General features: G+C 40.8%; 1 protein-coding gene and 1 non-coding gene across 3 annotated transcripts in view; both read left to right on the top strand.

The window, feature by feature from the left end:
• The window catches only part of SKIC8 (SKI8 subunit of superkiller complex), a 31,095-nt gene extending 12,367 nt beyond the window's left edge, over positions 1-18,728 (top strand). For both annotated transcript variants that reach the window (XM_077128574.1, XM_077128575.1), the window contains exons 6-11: positions 9,404-9,552; positions 9,791-9,884; positions 13,796-13,889; positions 15,728-15,820; positions 16,658-16,736; positions 18,449-18,728. In XM_077128574.1, coding sequence (XP_076984689.1) covers positions 9,404-9,552; positions 9,791-9,884; positions 13,796-13,889; positions 15,728-15,820; positions 16,658-16,736; positions 18,449-18,538 — 599 coding nt within the window. In that variant the 3' untranslated portion in view covers positions 18,539-18,728. The remainder of the gene's footprint in view (positions 1-9,403; positions 9,553-9,790; positions 9,885-13,795; positions 13,890-15,727; positions 15,821-16,657; positions 16,737-18,448) is intronic.
• TRNAR-UCU (transfer RNA arginine (anticodon UCU)) lies at positions 13,041-13,111 on the top strand. The gene has a single exon. It is a non-coding gene; the product is annotated as a tRNA-Arg (tRNA).
• Positions 18,729-19,577: the final 849 nt, after the last annotated feature.

The raw sequence follows: 19,577 nt of genomic DNA, 5'->3' as shown, positions 1-19,577 counted from the left end.
AACCTCTAGACAGGTTCCTAAACCAGATGGGTCCCGAAACCCAGAGGGGCCAGCCTCTCCAGAACATCAACTAATTCCCTCCCCCTATCCCATACTATCAGCCCCTTCCAACATGAAAAAGTTAGCATAGCCCTAATATCCCTAAGTAGTGGAAGAAAGATCACAGGAGATGGTGGAGTTATACAGGGAAGGTAGGATTTAACAAGTAAATATGACAGCTGAATCATTATATTGATTTTAGTCTCCAGTGTCTCCGAGCAGCTAGAAATAGAAACTAAAATTGTGGAACTTGTAACCCATACCAAACTCTGAAATCTGTTCTACAACTAATTGTGGTGTGCTCTAAAATTAATTGCTTTTTTAAAATGTTATTTTTCACAATTAAAAAAGGTCAGCTAGGTCACCTCCCCCCCCAAAAAAAAATAGCCATGAAAAGATACTCATTTTCATTAACTATAAGAGAAATACAAATTAAGGCAAAAATGAGATATCACCTCACACCCATAAGAATGGCTGCTATTAAACAGACAGCTACAGATGTTGAAGAGGATGTGGAGAAATAGAAAAGCTTATTCACTGTTGGTGAGAAGGTATAATGGTACAGCCACTGTGGAGGACAGTTTGGCAGTTCCTCACAAAACTAACTGTCGAGTTGCCCTCTGATCCAGCAATACCAATAATCAATATGTACCCAGAAGAGCTGAAAGCAGTGACATGAACAGACATTTTCTCAGAACTTATGGGAATGAAAGATACAGTAAAAGAGATGAAAAAAACAATAGAAACCTACAATGGTAGATTTCAAGAGACAGAGGTTAGAATTAGTGAACTGGAGGATGGAACATCTGAAATCCAAAAAGAAACAGAAACTATAGGGAAAAGAATGGAAAAATATGAGCAGGGACTCAGGGAATTGAATGATAATATGAAGCGCACAAATATACATGTTGTGGGTGTCCCTGAAGGAGAAGAGAAGGGAAGAGGAGGAGAAAAACTAATGGAAGAAATTATCACTGAAAATTTCCCAACTCTTATGAAAGACCTAAAATTACAGATCCAAGAAGTGCAGCACACCCCAAAGAGAATAGATCCAAACAGACGTTCTCCAAGACACTTACTAGTCACAATGTCAGAGGTCAAAGAGAAAGAGAGGATCTTGAAAGCAGCAAGAGAAAAGCAATCCATCACATACAAGGGAAACCCATTAAGACTATGTGTAGATTTCTCAGCAGAAACCATGGAGGCGAGAAGACAGTGGGATGATATATTTAAATTACTAAAAGAGAAAAACTGCCAACCAAGAATTCTATATCCAGCAAAATTGTCCTTCAAAAATGAGGAAGAAATTAAAACATTTTCAGACAAAAAGTCACTGAGAGAATTTGTGACCAAGAGACCAGCTCTGCGAGAAATACTAAAGGGAGCACTAGAGACAGATACAAAAAGAAGAGAGAGGTGTGAAGAGTGTAGAAAGAAGGAAAATTAGATATGATATATAATATACAAAAGGCAAAATGGTGGAGGAAAGTACTACCCAAACAGTAATAACACTAAATGTTAATGGACTGAACTCCCCAATCAAAAGACATAGACTGGCAGAATGGATTAAAAAACAGGATCCTTCTATATGCTGTCTACAGGAAACACATCTTAGACCCAAAGATAAACATAGGTTGAAAGTGAAAGGTTGGGAAAAGATATTTCATGCAAATAGCAACCAGAAAAGAGCAGGAGTAGCTATACTAATATCCAACAAATTAGACTTCAAATGTAAAACAGTTAAAAGAGACAAAGAAGGATACTATCTGCTAATAAAAGGAACAATTCAACAAGAAGACATAGCAATCATAAATATTTACGCACCGAATCAGAATGCCCCAAAATACGTGAGGAATACACTGCAATTACGGAAAAGGGAAATAGACACATCTACCATACTAGTTGGAGACTTCAATTCCCCACTCTCATCAATGGACAGAACATCTAGACAGAGGAGCAATAAAGAAACAGAGAATTTGAATATTACAATAAATGAGCTAGACTTAACAGACATTTATAGGACATTATACCCCACAACAGCAGGATACACCTTTTTCTCAAGTGCTCATGGATCATTCTCAAAGATAGACCATATGCTGGGTCACAAAGCAAGTCTCAATAAATTTAAAAAGATTGAAATCATACACAACACTTTCTCAGATCATAAAGGAATGAAGTTGGAAATCAATAATAGGCAGAGTGCCAGAAAATTCACACATACGTGGAGGCTCAACAACACACTCTTAAACAACCAGTGGGTCAAGGAAGAAATTGCAAGAGAAATCAGTAAGTATCTCTAGGCGAATGAAGATGAAAACACAACATATCAAAACTTATGGGACGCAGCAAAGGCAGTGCTAAGAGGGAAATTTATTGCCCTAAATGCCTATATCAAAAAAGAAGAAAGGGCAAAAATTCGGGAATTAACTGTCCACTTGGAAGAACTGGAGAAAGAACAGCAAATTAATCCCAAAGCAAGCAAAAGGAAAGAAATAACAAAGATTAGAGCAGAAATAGATGAAATTGAAAACATGAAAACAATAGAGAAAATCAATAAGACCAGACGTTGGTTCTATGAGAAAATCAATAAGATTGATGGGCCCTTAGGAAGACTGACAAAAGGAAGAAGAGAGAGGACGCAAATAAATAAGATCAGAAATGGAAGAGGAGACATAACCACTGACCTCACAGAAATAAAGGAGGTAATAACAGGATACTATGAACAACTTTATGCTGCATATAAATACAACAATGTAGATGAAATGGACAAGTTCCTAGAAAGGCATGAACAACCAACTCTGACTCAAGAAGAAATAGATGACCTCAACGAACCAATCACAAGTAAAGAAATTGAATCAGTCATTAAAAAGCTTCCCAAAAAGAAAGTCCAGGACCAGACAGCTTCACATGTGAATTCTACCAAACATTCCAGAAAGAATTAGCACCGACCCTGCTCAAACTCTTCAAAAAAATTGAAGTGGAGGGAAAGCTACCTAATTCTATGAAGCCAACATCACCCTCATACCAAAACCCTCATACCAAAACCAGGCAAAGATATTACAAAAAAAGAAAACTACAGACCAATCTCTCTAATGAATATAGATGCAAAAATCCTCAACAAAATTCTAGCAAATCGAATCCAGCAACACATTAAAAGAATTATACATCATGACCAAGTAGGATTCATCCCAGGTATGCAAGGATGGTTCAACATAAGAAAATCAATTAATGTAATACACCATATCAACAAATCAAAAAATCACATGATCATCTCAATTGATGCAGAGAAGGCATTTGACAAGATTCAACATCCTTTCCTGTTGAAAACACTTCAAAGGATAGTAATACAAGGGAACTTCCTTAAAATGATAAAGGGAATATATGAAAAAACCACAGCTAATATCATCCTCAATGGGGAAAAATTGAAAACTTTCCCCCTAAGATCAGGAACAAGACAAGGATGTCCACTATCACCACTGTTATTCAACATCGTGTTCGAAGTTCTAGCCAGAGCAATTAGGCAAGAAAAAGAAATACAAGGCATCAAAATTGGAAAGGAAGAAGAAGTAAAACTATCACTGTTTGCAGATGATATGATATCATACATCGAAAACCCTGAAAAATCCACAGGAAAACTACTAGAGCTAATAACAGCAAAGTGGCAGGTTACAAGATCAACATTCAAAAATCTGTAGTGTTTCTATACACTAGCAATGAACAAGCTGGGGGGGAAATCAAGAAACGAATTCCATTTACAATTGCAACTAAAAGAATAAAATACTTAGGAATAAATTTAACTAAAGAGACAAAAGACCTATACAAAGAAAACTACAAGAAACTGTTAAAAGAAATCACAGAAGACCTAAATAGATGGAAGGGCATACCATGTTCATGGATTGGAAGACTAAATATAGTTAAGATGCCAATTCTACCTAAATTGATTTACAGATTCAACGCAATACCAATCAAAATCCCAACAACTTACTTTTCAGAAATAGAAAAACCAATAAGCAAATTTATCTGGAAGGGCAGGGTGCCCCGAATTGCTAAAAGTATCTTGAGGAAAAAAAACAAAGCTGGAGGTCTCACGCTGCCTGACTTTAAGACATATTATGAAGCCACAGTGGTCAAAACAGCATGGTACTGGCATAAAGATAGATATATTGACCAATGGAATCGAATAGAGTGTTCAGATATAGACCCTCTCTCCTATGGACATTTGATCTTTGATAAGGCAGTCAAGCCAACTCATTTGGAACAGAACAGTCTCTTCAATAAATGGTGCCTAGAGAACTGGATATCCATATGCAAAAGAATGAAAGAGGACCCGTATCTCACATCCTATACAAAAGTTAACTCAAAATGTATCAAAGATCTAAACATTAGGTCTAAGACCATATAACAGTTAGAGGAAAATATAGGGAGATATCTGTTCTAGTTTGCTAGCTGCTGGAATGCAATATACCAGAAACAGAATGGCTTTTAACAAGGGGAATTCAATGAGTTGCTAGTTTACAGTTCTAAAGCCAAGAATTAAAACAAGTCTATAGAAAAGTCCAATCAAAGGCATCCAGGGAAAGATACCTTGGTTCAAGAAGGCCGATGAAGTTCAGGGTTTCTCTCTCAAGTGAGAAGGCACATGGTGAACACAGTCAGGGCTTCTCTCTCAGCTGGAAGGGCACATGGCAAACACGGCATCATCTGCTAGCTTTCTCTCCTGGCTTCCTATTTCATGAAGCTCCCCAGGAAGTGTCTTCCTTCTTCATCTCCAAAGGTCACTGGCTGGTGGACTCTCTGCTTTGTAGTGTTGCTTTCTCTGAATCTCTCTGAATCTACCATTCTCCAAAATGTTTCCTCTTTTATAGGACTTCAGAAACTAATCAAGACCCACTCAAATGGGTGGAGACATGTCATCCCCTAATCCACTTTAACAACCATTCTTAACTAAATCACATCAACCAGGGAGATGATCTCATTACAGTTTCAAATATGCAGTGTTGAATAGGGATTATTCTACCTTTAAGAAATGGGATTTATATTAAAACATGGCTTTTCTTAGGGGGCATACTTCCTTTCAAACCAGTACAATATCTTATGAATCTTATAATTGGAGGCGGTTTTATGGACCTTACACCTAAAGCAAGATCACTGAAGAAAGAAAGAAATACATGGGAGCTCCTCAAAATTAAACACTTTTGTGCATCAGAGAACTTCAAGAAAGTAAAAAGACAGCCTACACAATGGGAGACAATATTTGGAAATGACATATCAGATAAAGGTGTAGTATCCAGAATTTATAAAGAGATTGTTCAACTCAACAACAAAAAGACAGCCAATCCAATTACAAAATGGGAAAAAGACTTGAACAGACACTTTTCAGAAGAGGAAATACAAATGGCCAAAAGGCACATGAAGAGATGCTCAATGTCCCTGGCCATTAGAGAAATGCAAATCAAAACCACAATGAGATATCATCTCATACCCACCAGAATGGCCATTATCAACAAAACAGAAAATGACAAGTACTGGAGAGGATGTGGAGAAAGAGGCACACTTATTCACTGTTGTTGGGAATGTCAAATGGTGCAACCACTGTGGAAGGCAGTTTGGCGGTTCCTCAAAAAGCTGAATATAGAATTGCCATATGACCCAGCAATACCATTGCTAGGTATCTACTCAGAGGACTTAAGGGCAAAGACACAAACGGACATTTTCACACCAATGTTTATAGCAGTATTATTTACAATTGCAAGGAGATGGAAACAGCCAAAATGTCCATCAACAGACGAGTGGCTAAACAAACTGTGGTATATACATACGATGGAATATTATGCAGCTCTAAGGCAGAATAAACTTATGAAGTATGTAACAACATGGATGGACCTAGAGAACATTATGCTGAGTGAGACTAGCCAAAAACTAAAGGACAAATACTGTATGGTCTCACTGATACGAACTGACATTAGTGAATAAACTTGGAATATGTCGTTGGTAACAGAGACCATCAGGAGATAGAAATAGGGTAAGATAGTGGGTAATTGGAGCTGAAGGGATGCAGACTGTGCAACAGGACTGGATACAAAAACTCAGAAATGGACAGCACAATACTACCTAACTGTAATGTAATTATGTTAAAACAGTGAATGAAGCTGCATGTGAGAATGATGGAGGAGGGCTGGGGGCATAAATGAAATCAGAAAGAAAGATAGATGTTAAAGATCAAGATGGTATAATCTAGGAATGCCTAGAGTGTATAATAATAGTGAAACGTACAATGTACAAATTTTAAAAATGTTTTGGCATGAGGAAGAACAAAGGAATGTCATCATTGCATGGTGCTGAAAATAGATGATAATTAATACTTTAAAATGTCACCTTATGTGTGAGACTAAAGCAAAAAATGTTTCTTACAAAATTTAGATTTGACTACAGCATTTCCTAATATAACTCATGTAAATAGTTTGATTGAATGTCATAAGTACTTGGAATCTCAGGTGGGACATGAGATTTTGTTGGTTTGTCCAGAGTGATGCCCCGATGAATCCCAGAATGATTTGATCAGTGACTGGAAAAGTATCTGCAAGCCCCCTTCGGGGAATGGTGAGAACAGGGAGAAATTCAACTTCCCCAAGTTGAATTCTTGATATTCTCACAAGCAGTGTGGACAACCAAAGCTATAGGTTGAGCCCCCAGTCTTGGGGTTTGTTCACATGAAACTTAACCCCACAAAGGATAGGTCAAGTCTCCTTAAAATTTAGGCCTAAGAGTCACCCCCAAGAGAGCCTCTTTTGTTGCTCAGATGTGGCCTCTCTCTCCAGCCAATATGATGAGCAGTCTCACCACCCTCCCCCTCTCTGCATGGGACATGACTCCCAGGGGTGTGGACCTTCCTGGCAATGTGGGACAAAGATCCGGAAATGAGCTGAGACTCAGCATCAAGGGACTGAGAAAAACCCTAGAATGAGCTGAGAATTAACATCAAGGGATTGAGAGAACCTTCTCGACCAAAAGGGGGAAGAGTAAAATGAGACAAAGTGTCAATGGCTGAGAGATTCCAAACAGAGTCGAGAGGTTATCCTGGAGGTTATTCTCACGCATTAAGTAGATATCACCTTGTTGTTCAAGATGTAGTGAAGAGGCTGGAGGGAATTGCCTGAAAATGTAGTGCTGTGTTTCAGTAGCCATGTTTCTTGATGATGATTGAACAATGATATAGCTTTCACAGTGAGACTCTGTGAATGTGAAAACCTTATGTCCGATGCTCCTTTTATCTACTATATCAACAGAAGAGTAGAACGTATGGAATAAAAATAAATAATAGGGGGAACAAATGTTAAAATAAATTCAGTTTGAAATAGTGGTAAATGAAAGTGAGGGGTAAGGGGTATGATACGTATAGTTTTTTTTTTCTCTATTATCATTTTATTTCTTTTTCTGTTGTCCTTTTATTTCTTTTTCTAAATCGATGCAAATGTGCTAAGAAATTATGAATATGCAACTATGTGATGATATTAAGAATTACTGATTGTATATGTAGAATGGAATGATATCTAAATGTTTTGTTAATTTTTTTAAATTAATAACAAAAGTTAAAACAAAAAAGTTCAATGGAATTTTACTTTAAAAGCTGCCCTTAGATGTGGGTGGCGTGTCTGTCCCCTGTCTGCCAGGAGCCCCGCCCCCAGAGGCCTCTCCTTCTCTGCCCTCTGGGCTCGGAAGGGAAGGGGGGGCCATGACCACGCCCTCCTTTAGCGCTGTACCGGGGGATGACTCTGGAAGGGGTCTTCCTCTCTCCTTTCCCTTTGATATGACAAATGCTGTTTTTGGACAGGAGGTGGGGGACTGAGCGGTGTTCATTTAGGGTGTGCTTGGGAACGGGGCCCAGGAAGGCCGGTGGTGGAAGGGAGCATGGGCAGCTGGAGGAGACAGATAATTTCTCAACTTCCAGCCGGACCCAGCTCCCAGAGCTCTTGGGAATTGCCTGTGTGGGCGGAGGTTCCCATGTAGCCGAGAAAACAAATGTCCAGCCACCCACCATCCGTGTTGCAGACGTGCATGTATACACCCAGAAGAAATGGGTGCCCATTTCTTCATGTGTTTTCTGATCAGAGTCCTGATGGAAAGTATCTGGCCAGTGGAGCCATAGACGGAATCATCAATATTTTGCATGATGATTGGGGCTGCATGGGGCTGGCAGCCCTGTATTCTGGCTGAAGAAGCACGGCAGTGCATAATCACAGTGGGACATGACTCTTAAAGTTATATGGTAGATGTAAAAAGCTAATCAGTGTTTATTTAGCAAACAGTGCTCCTATTTGTGGTAAATTTTTATATTATAGTTTTCTGTAAGAGTATTTCTGTTAGGTCTTCATTTGTTTACAGCCTTTATTGAGGTAAATTTTCATCTCCATTAATTTCATTTTAAAATTCACCTGTTAAGGTACATGGATGGTTCAGTGGTAGAATGCGCGCCTTCCGTGCAGGAGACCTGGGTTCAGTTCCCAAGCCATGCACACCACCAACCCCCCCAAGAAAAAAATCACCTATGTAAGTGTGCAGTTCAATGAGTTGTAGTGAATTTATTCAACCATCACTCCAAACCGGTTTTATACTTCCATACCCCAGAACATTCCCTCATGACGTTTGTAATGAATCCCTGTTCTCACCCTCAGCCTCAGCAGCCACTGATTTACTTTCTATCTCCATAGTTTTGCCTTTTTGAAAAATTTTATATAAATAGAATCATGTCTTGTGTAGTCTTATGTCTTCATTCTTTCTTTAACATGCTTTTGGGGTTCATCCATGTATCAGTAGTTTGTTATTTGTTAGTGCCAAAAAGTATTCTGTAGTAAGAATACACCACATTTTGTTTATCCATTCAGTAGTTGATAGACATTCAAATATTTTCCAGTTTTAGGTTTTTATGAGTAATGTGGCTATGAAATTAGCATACATGTCTTTATGGACGTGTATTTTCATTTCTCTTGGGTGGATCTGTAGGAGTAGAATTGCTGGGTCATATGGTAAATATATATTTTAACTTAAGAAACTGTCAGACTGTTTTTCAAAGTGGGCTGTACCATTTAAGTTCCCACCAATAGTAGATGAGGATTCCAGTTTCTCTACATCCTTGCAAACAATTGATATTGTTCCATTTATCTATTTTTATTAAAATGTAAGAAGCCCTTAAACTAAACTGGTATAGAATTAGATTCTTTACAACATAGTTTTCTGAATCAAGCCATTGTTTCTCCATTTAAAAATATATATATCTTTTGGTAAAGCTATGTTTTTTTTAAAATTGGAGTCACAGCTTTTCTCACTGTGTTCTTTCCTTTTTTTTTTTTTTTTTTTTTATGTTTAGTGGATGCCTGGACTTTGGCCTTTTCTCCTGATTCCCAGTATCTGGCCACAGGAACTCACGTGGGAAAAGTGAACATTTTTGGTGTGGAAAGTGGGAAAAAGGAATATTCTTTGGACACGAGAGGAAAATTCATTCTTAGTATTGCATATGTAAGGAAACATCACTTTCTTTTCTTTCTGCAGTTCTTCATTTGCTTTGCAGCCTGTATATCCCTTGGCACAAGTTCCTGCACTGATCTGGTTAGGCAGCTGCTGTCTCACTCATGAGATTTGGCAGCCAGTCAGCTAGACCTGCAGTGAGGAGATTTTCTTGTTTGGTAGGGATGAGTGCACGGCTTGAAAACGTGGACTCTGAGGTTGCCCATTTCTTCATGTGTTTTCTGATCAGAGTCCTGATGGAAAATATCTGGCCAGTGGAGCCATAGACGGAATCATCAATATTTTTGATATTGCAACTGGAAAACTTCTGCACACTTTGGAAGGTATGGCTTATTTTATTTTATGCAAACTAGGTTATTAGGTTCCAGAGAAAGAATTATTCTTTCATTAAAAATTCCATTAAATGGCAAATGAGTATTAGATTTGAAAGATATCAATCTCAGTTGGAAATCTAAAATGCCTCCATGTTTGAGTCTTGTCGTTTGCATTTTTAAACTAGACATACTAGTTCTTATAACATTGTTATATGCTAATTTGGGTGAACAAGCTAACTTTTTGTTTATGTGTTAATATATCTTAGCTATGTAAATAAATACTTGTTTCTGTAATGTTTGATTCTAAAAACTTTGTGATTGAAAAACAAATCCTTTTTGTTGATAATTTGAAAATAAGTATTTATTTACTTACCCCATCAGTGCAGTTGCTGCCACATTAACATCTTTGTCTCCTTCTAGCTGATACTTTTTTACTCAATTCAGGGTCATGTTCATACTCTTTTATAATTTGGACTTTTACTTAAATATTATATTTGTGCAAGTACTAAGTGTTCATCTAAAGCAGGGATTGGCAAATGTTTTTTACAGCCCCCAGCAGAGAATGATTTTTAGATACTTTGGTATTTATTACACCCCCCCCCCCAAAAAAAATACCCAAGAAGAATGTGCAACAAAGACTATATGTGGCCTGCAAAACCTAAAATTTTTATCTGGCCCTTTACAGAAAAAGTTCACCTACCTGTGATTGAAAGTATTTTTTAATGTTGCATGAGAAATGCATTCTAATTCTCTAAGATAATCATCTGAATATACAGTTGTTTGGCCAGTTCTGTCTTGTTGGACTTTCATTCTCTGTTTTGTTTTTGCTAACACATGTGAACATCCTTATCTTTGGCTGTATCTGTGTTCTTAGGATAAGTTACAGAAATGGAGTTACTGGGTTAAATAGTATGAAACATTTTTACTGATTTAGCTGTTAAAGTTGTTAACCATTGTTAAATAAAACCCAGTTAGTCATCCTGGAACACAGTACATAGAGTTGTTTAAATCAAAAGCAGGTTTATTGTAAATCAGGGCTCGTAATTTGAAGCATCTTCCTTTGTGACTTTTTCCATTTGGGGCTCATATTTGATATCATTGATTTTACTTATCCTCAGTATTAGTGTGATTGGTGTGTGTTTCCTGACTGGTAGTCACACGGAGCTCTCACTCTGCCTCGATCAGGGCTAGCTGCCTGTCTCTGAATTGTGAGGCCCACACGTATAGATCCTATGTCTCAGAATTAAATCTTTCTATCCCAACAGAAAGTGTTGGTTTAATTTTTAAGTTTAATTCCAAAAAACTGGTAGCAGTTTATGATTCCTTTAACAGTGTGAGTTTCCCCACCTCTTTGCCAATGGTTAGTATTAATTAACGTTTTTTTTAATTTTGCAATAAAAGCTATTCCAAAATTATTTTTTCACCTCATATTGTTTGAGATCAAAAAGATTAATTACCACATAGTCTAACTCAACCTGTCTAGACAGATCATTTAAACAATCCAAACACATGGAGCCCAGAATGGGAATGAGGGCTTGTAATTCTGTATGGCTTAATGTAATGCCTGGATACAACCCAGAGTGTGTTGAGCAGATAATGAAAAAATATTGGCAGAGTCCCTTGAGGGACAGGAGAAAAAATATGGAACTATTAAGCTTTACCGCCGGAGAAACCTCTGATACTGTTTCAAGCATTAGAACTCCCAAGACTTTAGGCCAACCAAGCCCTTAATTTTGAGGCTTGCTCTTGAGAAGCATGTTTATGTAGCAGAGGAGCTAAACCTACCTGTAGTTATGTCTAAGAGTAACATCCAGAGGACCTCTTTTGTTGCTCAGGTGTGGCCTCTCTCTCTCTCTGTCTCTCTAAGCCCAACTCTGCAAGTAAAATCATTATCCTCCTCCCTGCATGGGGCGTTGAGGATGGCCCTGGCACAGTGGGATTGACAATACCTGCCTGATCAAATGGGGGAAAGAATTGTGACAAAAGGTATGTGTCAGTGGCTGGGAGAGATCAAATGGAGGCGAGAGGCTATTCTGGAGGCTACTCTTAGGCAAACTTCAGCAAAATATTGCTACTTACCATAGTTTGCCAAATCCCACCCAAACCATTCCTACTAACCCTGAAGAACACCCAGGGGCTCTATCTGAGATTCTCTCAAGGTTCCATGCACTGTGATTACTTTCCAGAAACCTCCCACCTCCAGATGGGTTCCTAGGCCAGTTAAGTCCTGAAACCCAGAGGGGACAGCCTCTCCAGAACATCAACTAGTTCCATCCCCCTATCCCATATGATTGATAGCCCTTTCCAACATTAAAAAGTTAGACTGGGCATAGTCCAAATACCCCTAAAGATTGAGAGAAAGATCAAAGGAGAAAAAAGAGTTATAATAGAGAAGATAGGATTTAACAAATTCGTATGACTGCTCAATTATTAAATCAGTATTTTTTTTTAGTCTTCATTGTCTTGGAGCAGCTTGAAGGAAAAACCTGAAATTGTGGACCTGTAACCCATACCAAACTCTGAAATCTGTTCTATAACTACTTGTTACAATATATGCTGAAATTTATTGCTTTTTTTGTGTATCTGTTATATTTCACAATTAAAAAAAAGATTACTTATACACCGTGATGGCAAGGATATGGGGAATCAGGCACACATTTGTTGTTGGTGGGATATAACTTAGTAAAACTTCCTCAGCAGGACAATTTGACAAGGCCTTTTCAAATTAAAAGTGAATACATTCTTTGATCCAGAAGTTCTGCCGCCAGGAATACATCCCGTCTGTGCTCGTACATGACAACGTGTATAAGATGATACATCAGAGCGTCATGATAGCCAGAATTGGACCTGACCTGAATGGTGTGTCACACAGTGACAAACAGGAATGGTGTAAGGTCTTTAAAATGGAAAAGGCAGCGTAAGCAAGGGGTGTAAGGCTTTTAGAAGTCTTTTGATTGTAACCTAAAGCACAGGACATGAATCACATTGATGATTTGATGGATTGTTACGAGGGGAAAATCATTCCTGTCATCAGGTGGGACCTTGCTGGTTACCCAGAGGCTCCTGCGTGGCCTGGCCCAGCCGCAGCCCTCCCTCCTTCCCTCCCTCCCCCGTGTTGACTTTTATGGTAATCATTTCTTTGTATTTTAAAAATAACTTTAGGGTGCACGGGTGGTTCAGAGGTAGAATGCCTGCTTTCTATGCGGGAGACCCGGGTTCGATTCCCGGGCCATGCACTGAAAATAATAATTTTATCTCTTGAATGTGTAGCCCCAGACACTACAGTTTTAACCTGACCCTGTTTTTTATAATGTGTCTTTTAAATCTTTTAAATCTATAGGTTCCTCCTCCTCAAAAGTAGTTTTTTTATATTGGTGTAGGAAGAATATAAGTATTTGCATATAGGCAAAGAATATCTGTGGAAGGATCCATCAGCAGTGGGCGGTGGTGCCTCGGGGGAGGAGAACTAGATGGTGGGAGGCCGGGAGACTTTACTGTGTGCCCTTTTATACTGTTTTCATTCTAACCAAGTGAATATAGTACCTCTTCAATTTGCTTTTACCTTACAACAAACAATTTGATAGGGAAGATAACATCAGCCTTACAAGTCAGAAGCAATGTCTACTTCCGTGTTTGGCCATATCTGTAACCGAGCTGTTTCTTTAAACACACTTTATGCTGAGGCCCAGTTGGTCAGGGAGGAGAACTAAGGAGAAATGGCTCCAGGAGGGCAAGAGTTCCTGTGGATTTTTCTACAGCGTTAGAAGGAAGGACCCCGTCATAACCATCCCTTTTCCAACTGAAGTAGCTGGGCAGTCCAGCTCAGTGACTCTGCTCATGAAAACGGGCATCGTCAGCTGGGAAGCCTGTGGGAGGAGACAGTGATTCACCAGATTTACAAGAGCTTTTATGAATTTCAGGTCACGCTATGCCTATTCGCTCCTTGACCTTTTCTCCAGATTCTCAGCTCCTGGTCACTGCTTCAGATGACGGCTACATCAAGATCTACGATGTGTAAGTTACCTTGTGCAAACTTAAAGGCTTCTCACTTGACATGCGTGCCCGTCTGTCCCCTTGTCGTTGGGAGGAGCCTGAGGGCGTGTGCTGCTCCCTCTGCTGGGTCTTCAGAGGACTTGTGTCCGGGTCATGTTGGGCACCCTTGTCTCCCCAGTTGCTCCTCCTCCTCTCAGCGCCCCGTCTTTGAGCTTAAAGCACGTCTTCAGTCTGCATGGAGGAAGATGTGAACATGTTACCTGGTTGTATCACATTCTTGCTACTGTTTCTCAGGCATCCTGTCTCTTGTGGGACTTTCTTATTTTAAAATCTTTTGAGTAGGCAAGTCAAATACAGATGAGGAAATGGAGCCATGGCCTGTAGCAGGCACAGGATGGCAGTAAAAAATTGGAACAACCATTTTCTAGGGCGAGGGCTTGTCGTTTAGACATTGCCTCACCACAGGCCCAGGACGGAAGGTGCAGTACCTTTCTGTTGTTGTTTCTTGACCCCGGCATAAAAGTAAGTTAATCATTCTCCTCAGGTTACAGCACTCCATCACTGTGGACCCCTGCAAGGTCTCTCTCTCTCATTTTCCCCAGTTATGCCTGGCCCCCTCCCATTCCCCCGGAGGTACCCCCTCTGATGTGTTTCTGTGTATCCTTGGTCCTTTGACTCAGCACTGTGGACAGCTCCCCCTTGCTAGGTGTGCCTCGGTTTGTCTCTGACTGCATCATCGCTCCAGTCCACTGGTTACGCCTCCCAATGGAGCAGAGATACCTCCAGCTGCATTTACTACAGTCCTGGATGGGGGTGTTCACACCCCTGTATGAGTCGGAGAGGTTTTCTGGAGTACCTGGGAGTAGGAACACTGCTCTGTTTAGTCTACTTCTGACAGTTTTTAGATGACAAGAAGTGGTCAGATAGGCATAGAATTAGAGCTGGTTTTGGAATTAGAGGGTGTGGGGCCCGAGAGAGGAAGATACCTCTCTAAAGCCATCCTTGCTTAGTAGTAGCACAATCAGTATAAACAGAAGCGGATCTCTAAGTATCCTGTGATCACGCAGCTCAGGTTAGTGTGCCCATTTTTCAAATGAGGAACCCAGACTGAAGTGGGGTTTGCCCAAGGTGGCGATACTGAGTGAAGACCTAAGACACATTTACTCTCTAATGAAGGCCGACTCTCCGATTCCTAGCCAAGGGCGGCTGTGCTCTGCTGGAAGCTGCTGTCGGCGGTAAAACTGCAGCGCTGAACTTGAGTTTTGTTGACCTTAGTCAGGCCTTAGGGTTGCTCTCCTGCGGTAAGTGATTTTACATTTTTCAAAAGTGAAAATGGCTGGAGTAATTAGCCCTGTCTTGTTGGTTGGGTTAACCATGGCCTCTCCAGCCTACAACCATGGCCTCTCCAGCCTACGTCTGCTTAGTGCCATTTGAGGCTTTCTTTGGCCATGGGGTACTGACTGCCTCTGGAGAGCACGCTGTGCAGGAGTCGGAACCGGTTACTCTCCAGACGTGGCTGCTCACCCCCGCTGCCTCAGTCTCCTCATCTCAGGAGTCGGCTTGCTGAGCCAAACAGTGTGGTTCCTTTTGTCTTTTGCGCTTTTAAGCTCTCTGCTTGTTATGGGTCTCATTTTTGCCTCTTAGTGACATCAGCACATTTTGGGTTAATGATGCTGTAAAAATTTGTTTCTGCAGTGAGTGATGCTGCTTAATTCAAAAGGGGATTTTTGATCTAATAATAGTGTTGTTATAAGGAGAGCCCACTTAGTCCAGTTGAATGATCAGAGTTAATAATGCCTTTCACTTCATTGTGTTCCGGAATTAACATCTCCATTTTGTTTGAAACTTTCCCATTTCAGACAACATGCCAACTTGGCTGGCACGCTAAGTGGCCATGCATCCTGGGTGCTGAATGTTGCGTTTTGTCCTGATGACACTCACTTTGTTTCCAGGTACTTAAGATTCTTAGCGATATCTACAATGCTAGGAAGATGGAGATGGTTTTCCTGATATGAACTGCCTTAAAATCCAAAGATGGGGTGGACCGTGGTTGCTCAGCAGGCAGAGTTCTCGTCTGCCATGCCAGAGGACCTGGGTTCGATTCCCGGTGCCTGCCCATGTAAAAAAGAAAAAATCCGAAGACTATATGACCCATTTTTTTATTTAGATAGCACTTGTTTTCTGCAGTTTCAGTTTTTTATTTAAGTAGTGAAGTTAGTTATCCTTAACCTAAATAGAGGTGGGTTCTTTTGAACAGTGAAACTCTTATTAGTTTTTCTTTACAAAGCTATGGTTCCACCTATGGCTTCTTTTTACAGCAGTAACTTAAAATATTTATTTTTTATCTGTTTGTGAAATGTGTTTTTAGATCCCAGTGTTGTACAGGCCGAGTGGCCAAGACAGTTGAAAAACATGAGATGGACAGATTAAAGGCATTACACAGTAGGTTACAGAAGCCCCCAGAAAGCTTTTATTTGGAAGCCTTAGCAGACTTCTCTCCCATCTGGAAATTGGTAATGTGTCTGAGCCTCCCGGTGAGACCACTTAGTACTGTGGCCAGTCCCATCACCATGTCAGGAAAATGGCTGCTCCATGAGGAGGGAAGCTGCCCAGTGATGCCAACTCCTTGGTCCCTCCTGGAGCCCCGGCCAGCACTGTGCGTGCAGGCTCTCTGAGGGGGCCTCTGAAGGTAGGCAGGTGTAGGTGAGAGGAGTGTGGAATAAGTGGTCCAGTTCCTTCCACTTCAAAGCAGTCTGAAAACTGTTTTCTGATACTTTTTGTTTGAACAGTTCATCTGACAAAAGTGTAAAAGTTTGGGATGTTGGAACAAGGACCTGTGTCCACACCTTCTTTGATCACCAGGATCAGGTATGGCATAAGTAACATATAATTCCTTTGTCTTTGGATTGCTAGTATTTTCTGACCACTGTGACAAAACTTTCTTTCCCTAACCTTGCTGCTTAAGTTGTCAGGACTGGGACACCCCTGGTGCTGGGCTGCTCAGTTCTGCATGGATTTCCATCTAACCGCTGTCCCTGTCTGGGTGCAGAGGCTGGCGAGTGCTGTCAGCAGAGCAACCCATGAGGCTTAATTCTCCTGTGCAGGCAAGAGAACAGGGTGCTAGCTGCACGGCCTTGAAATGCCTTCTTTGGAAAATGCTGCAGCCCGTGTTTGTAGCCATGTGTGCGGGCCTTCTCCCGGTGCAGTGGCTGGAGCCGGCTGAGCAGGGACCACCCTCCTCAGGAGCTTATTGCTTGTCATCACTTGTCATTTTTGGAGTTGCTCAAAGAAGCGATAAGATTTTTTTTTTTAATGTACTAGAAGCCAGAAATTCTTATTAGTCACGTGGCTTTAATGATATTGATGATTTTGTTTCCGTCTTTGAGAAAAGAGAAACTGTTCTTAATGTCTTTTGATCCCCTTGCCCAAGTTGTAACAGTGCTGCTCAGTCTTAAAAGTGCACGCCACTCCCCTGGGGGTCTGGCTAAACTGCAGATTCTGGTCAGCAGGTCTTATGTGGGGCTTGAGATTCTGCCTTTCAACAAGTGAGGCCGGTGCTGCTGGTCATGACCACTGAGTAGCAAAGGTCTCAGGGAACTACTCAGTACCTAAAAATGCCCATGGCAGTGTATCTTGGCTTTGCACATATATTTCTCCTCCTTGGAATATAACTTCAAGTTAACATAATTATTCATGCTTTTTACATTTTAGTTGTTGCCAGTAAACTTGAGGGGGTTTAATCTTGACAGTCCACTCCAGACTTAAAAACTTTACTCGAGGAATAAGGCATGGCTGGCCACGTGGCCTTGTGTGTGCGTGGTCAGTGTGGTGCTGCCTCAGGGTGTAAGACCGGCACTTGCGGGCAGCTCTTCAGAGCAGGGAGCATCACCTGTCCAGTCACAGGAGCACTAAAATCTGGGTTAGAACACACCATCCTCAGGGTTGGGGGCACAGGATGACCACCCAGCACCTGCTCCTAACAACCAGAAAGCAGTCCTGCTGAGAGAAGCTCCAGCTGTGTTACTTCTGTCTGGGAAGAAGGTGTGCCTTCGTTAGTGCAACACATAACAGAAAGATCAGTGACCTGCAATTCCGAGTTGTCTAGCTCCTGGGACACACAGCTCCATAGGCCTCTAAGACGGGAGTGAGAATTCCTGGGTGCTGTGGGTGGGCATAGGAGTCAGGTGCGGGCAGTTTACAGTTTTCCCCATTGGTAGTGACCTTAGAGTAACTGGGGCCTTTTTCTTCCTGGAAACATGAGAACCCATGCTGGCCCTTTGTGGGTTCCATCTTCATGGCATTAGGTCATCCCTTGGATTCTGAATCTTTGTAGATACCTCAGTTTTTAGAAATGACATCTGCTAGTAGGGATGGAAAGGTGGGGAGTGGTAATTAGACAGCAATAATGGAAGGTGTCTGGTTGAAGACCCCATTCTCAAGATAGAAAGTCCTAGAACATCCTCATTTCAGAATGGATTTCTAGCTTGAGTATAAAAATAAAGTAAGGAAGTTTATTCAGATGTTTATTTAGAATAAAAGCATTACTAGAGCTTTTTTTTTTTTTCCCACTTTATTTACAGGTCTGGGGAGTGAAATACAATGGAAATGGTTCAAAAATTGTGTCAGTTGGAGATGACCAAGAAATTCACATCTATGATTGTCCAATTTAAAATGTCAAGGTCTCCCAGGGAATTGCTGAAGAGATGTACATCATGATATTTCTTACCTTTTCAGGCTTGGTTAAAAAATATTTAGCATTTATTACAACAAAGGCTTAAATTTTGTAGATAAAATTTAGATCTTTTCATGTTTCATTGGAAATACTGTTCATACTTTAACATAAAGTGTTGTTAATGCAAACACCTGCTTCTGAACGTATGTTCTTTTTCCATTTACCCTGTCACCAGTAGAACAGCGAGACGTCAGCATTATTAAGTCACAGTGCCTCAGAGATGAAGAGATCCAGCCACGTACTGAACTTTTCATCTTAGAAATGCACTTAATTCTTTGGGGATTGACTGTGTAGTAAAATACAGCAGTGCACTCCCAGAAGCCAGGAAAAGGGAAGCTAATCTATGTCAGAGCGAAATAAAAGTAACAGGACATTTGACTAGGTGGGAACATTCTGACATCCTAGTTATCTGAGCAGCCTCTGTTTGTTAAACTGTCCTCTGCCATGTGTGCCCTGCTTGCTGTAGTAATTTCTGATGAGTTTGCCACTCTCTGGGTGGCTGTCAGAGAGAGGCTGGTCTTACAGCTGTCTTAGTGCCCAGGCTCAGGTCTGTGCCTGATATGGTTGGACTCCAGCTCTGCCTCACTTATCCCTGAGGTCCTCGACCTGTTTTCTCTTTAGCAGTCCCTGTGAGACTTGTCTCCATACTAACGGGAAAGATGTAAGTAGCTCACGTGCTGAGCCTTGTTTTTTCTTGATCATTACTTCATATGCTCATAAGTCAGGTCACGTTGGGCCTTTCTCCAACCCCCCATCACCCTCAGAATAAAATCCATTCTACCAGAAGCCCCAGCTTCTCTCTTCTGCCTTTTTGCTTTGGTTATCCTACTCTCACTACATCATCCTTGCTGTTTCCTCTGCCTGAATAGCCCTCTGTTGAGCCTTCACAGATTGACTCCTCCACTGTGTTCGGGTAGCTGCTCAGAGGGTACCACCTCGGACAGTCCCCCCATTCCCTGCCACCCTTCCCCATTACT

The sequence above is a fragment of the Tamandua tetradactyla genome, chromosome 14, assembly GCF_023851605.1.
Source record: "Tamandua tetradactyla isolate mTamTet1 chromosome 14, mTamTet1.pri, whole genome shotgun sequence".
Classification (NCBI taxonomy): domain Eukaryota; kingdom Metazoa; phylum Chordata; class Mammalia; order Pilosa; family Myrmecophagidae; genus Tamandua; species Tamandua tetradactyla.
The sequence above is the reverse complement of the archived record's forward strand: the minus strand, read 5'-3'. Positions and strand labels throughout refer to the sequence as shown.